At 54.8% G+C, this 2,557-nt stretch overlaps 1 protein-coding gene across 1 annotated transcript; it reads right to left on the reverse strand.

The window, feature by feature from the left end:
• Positions 1-1,006: 1,006 nt before the first annotated feature.
• On the reverse strand, positions 1,007-2,335 carry LOC127313839 (late embryogenesis abundant protein 31). Its single transcript, XM_051344311.2, has 2 exons — positions 1,520-2,335; positions 1,007-1,446 (listed from the first exon to the last, which is right to left on the reverse strand). The coding sequence occupies exons 1-2, from the start codon at positions 2,189-2,191 to the stop codon at positions 1,273-1,275; spliced, it is 846 nt and encodes a 281-aa protein (XP_051200271.1). The 5' UTR covers positions 2,192-2,335; the 3' UTR covers positions 1,007-1,272.
• Positions 2,336-2,557: the final 222 nt, after the last annotated feature.

Genomic DNA, 2,557 nt, shown 5'->3' on the forward strand with positions numbered 1-2,557 from the left:
CAGTAGGTCCTGCCATCGTGCAGGTGTTCCTAAGCTAGGTAAATCGCGTATCACCATCCCGAGGACCCTCCGTCCGATGGTCTCTACTTCTTCTCCCCCTCGTGAGGATCCCTCCTCCGAGGTACCGTCGAATAGGCAACGACATAATGGCACACTCCGAGAACAATATCCGGCATTGTATAATATTGTGCGTCACAAAGGCGACACTCTCGCTAAGGTGTTGAAAACTTTTCCACCGAATGTGCCGTTCATAAGAAGTCTCATTGGACCGAGACAAGATTCATGGAATGACTTGTTACAACGCCTAGATTCGGTACATCTGACGCATGGGGCTGATGAGTTTCGTTGGAACCTTACTAGGAATGGTTCATTCTCAGTGGCTTCTATGTATAATACTCTAATCCAGCCTGACATTCATGTCGATAATAATCTAAAATTTGAAAGATGAAAATACATCTTAAAACAAGGTGTTCGCGTGGTATCTTCCTCATGGTGTCATTCTATAACCTTGCTAAACGTAATTATTAGGGAAGTAAGAAGTTTATATTTGAGGCAACTAGCTCAAGGATGTGGATACCGGGTTTAAGCATCTTATTAGGATGGGAGTGATTGCCCATTATTTAATCTCTATGGCTATATACAAATGACAAGGTTTTTAATAATGTATCTTTTCTCTCATGCAGGTCATATATCGGTGTAATGCTACCCTAGTTCATGGTTGCCTCTTTAGCGAGTGAAGCATCGCGATCTCTTTATAAAGGTGTCTACACGTATTTCGGCAAGATATTTTTTCTAACATGGGTGGACTGAGCCCTCCTAGTACGGCTATGCGATGTCCGAGCCCTTCTGGAACGGCTACGCTAGTTCACTCCATTTCGTTACTGCTACGGCTGTGTGCATCTTAACTATGCAGAGGTTAAATTGATTCCTTTTAAAAGTATATAGTAATATAATTTTATATTAAATTCGAATGAACTAAAAAATACTAAAAAAATAGTGAAGTAACTTAACGAAACAAAGTTGACTTGCAGCTCGTATTTGACCAGTACAGGCTTGTTCATACATACATACAGAGGTTGCAGACGGAGCCGCACTTCTTATTTGCTTACAAACACGGCTATAGCTGAGCACCCAAACTTGATTCGCCCGACTACAGAAAGTCAGGAAGCTCCCTTACAAGAACAAAACAACAGACCTTGCTTGCTCTGCTTGCTTTCAGTACAGTTACACAACACAGAACAAACAGACACGTAGCACGCGCCGCGAACATATTCAAGCGTCGTCGTCGTCGTCTTCCTGGTTGAGCCTTGCCGCCGTGGTCATGGCGGCGCCCACCCCGCCGGCCTTGGTGCGCGCTCCGGCGTCGCTGTACGTCTCCGCCTGCACCACCCTCGCCGCGTCCGCGTGCTCCGCCGGCTTGTCGTCCGCCAGCTTCGTCGTCGCGTCCTGCACACGTACGGCCTGTTAAGTTAACCGGATGGAACGAACATAGAGCACAAAATAGTGTTAACGTGCGTACCGTGAGCACGTCGCCGATGGTGATCTTGTCCTCGTCGCGCTCGGCCCAGGCGTTGGCGCTGGCCGCGGCCCACGCCTGGTCGGCGAGGCCGCCGGGCAAGACCCCGTCCTCCCCCTGCGCCTGCGTCTCCGCGGCGCGGATGGCCGCCGCGTCTGCCTCCTCCACGGGCCGTTCGCCAGCGGAGAGCCCCGCGGCCTCCATCGCCTCGCCGATCGTCACCTTGCTCGTATCCTCCTCGACGACCTGCTGCTGCCGCTGCGCCTGCTCCATCATCGCCTGGTCGGCGACGGAGTACTGCCCGACGACCTGCCCGGCGACGAACTCGGTGACGACGCGGCCGCCGGGGACGGCGGTCTGGGTGACGGTGATGCCCTTCATGGTGGCGGCGGCGCTGGCCTGGCCGGGGTGCACTGCGCCGACGGCCTGGTTGTAGGCGGCGGCCGTCTCCATGGCCACGGCGGCGCTGAAGCCGCCGCCGCTGGCCTGCGGGACGGGCACGCCCGGCACGCTGTCCTCGGCCGAGCGCATGGCCTCCGCGTCCCGCGGCGCAATGGGCTGCACGGCCAGGTCGCCCGTGACGGCGAAGACGTGGCCGTACTGGATGGCCTCCGGCTGCTCCTGCTGCGCGGCCTTGAGGTGCTGGTCGCCTCTCGTCGCCTGCGCCTGAGCCATGGCTAACCTGGTGTCACCTCACTGGTGTATCTTGTTGTTTTTCTTCTGAAAGCTTTGCTACCACTTCGCTGTCAGCTTCAGTCCGAGATACGATCATGGCTGCTTGTTCTCCATTATATACGGCGGGTGAGGTGATGCGGTGGACGACGAAGGATGGGCCTGAGGACGCGTGGGAGACTGCTGTTGCGGTGTGCTGCTCTCGGGACGCCGGGACGGTGAGCTGCCAGGGTCTAATTGGAGTAGACGTGGAGGGGCGGTGGCAAGCATGCGGGCACAGATCTTTCGCGAAGGTGTCTTCGTGCAATCGTGCTGATGCGTCGTCATCGAGAGCAGAAAACTTCATCCGTACACAGGACGGAGATGAGG

This window comes from Lolium perenne, chromosome 7 (genome assembly GCF_019359855.2).
Source record: "Lolium perenne isolate Kyuss_39 chromosome 7, Kyuss_2.0, whole genome shotgun sequence".
NCBI lineage: Eukaryota > Viridiplantae > Streptophyta > Magnoliopsida > Poales > Poaceae > Lolium > Lolium perenne.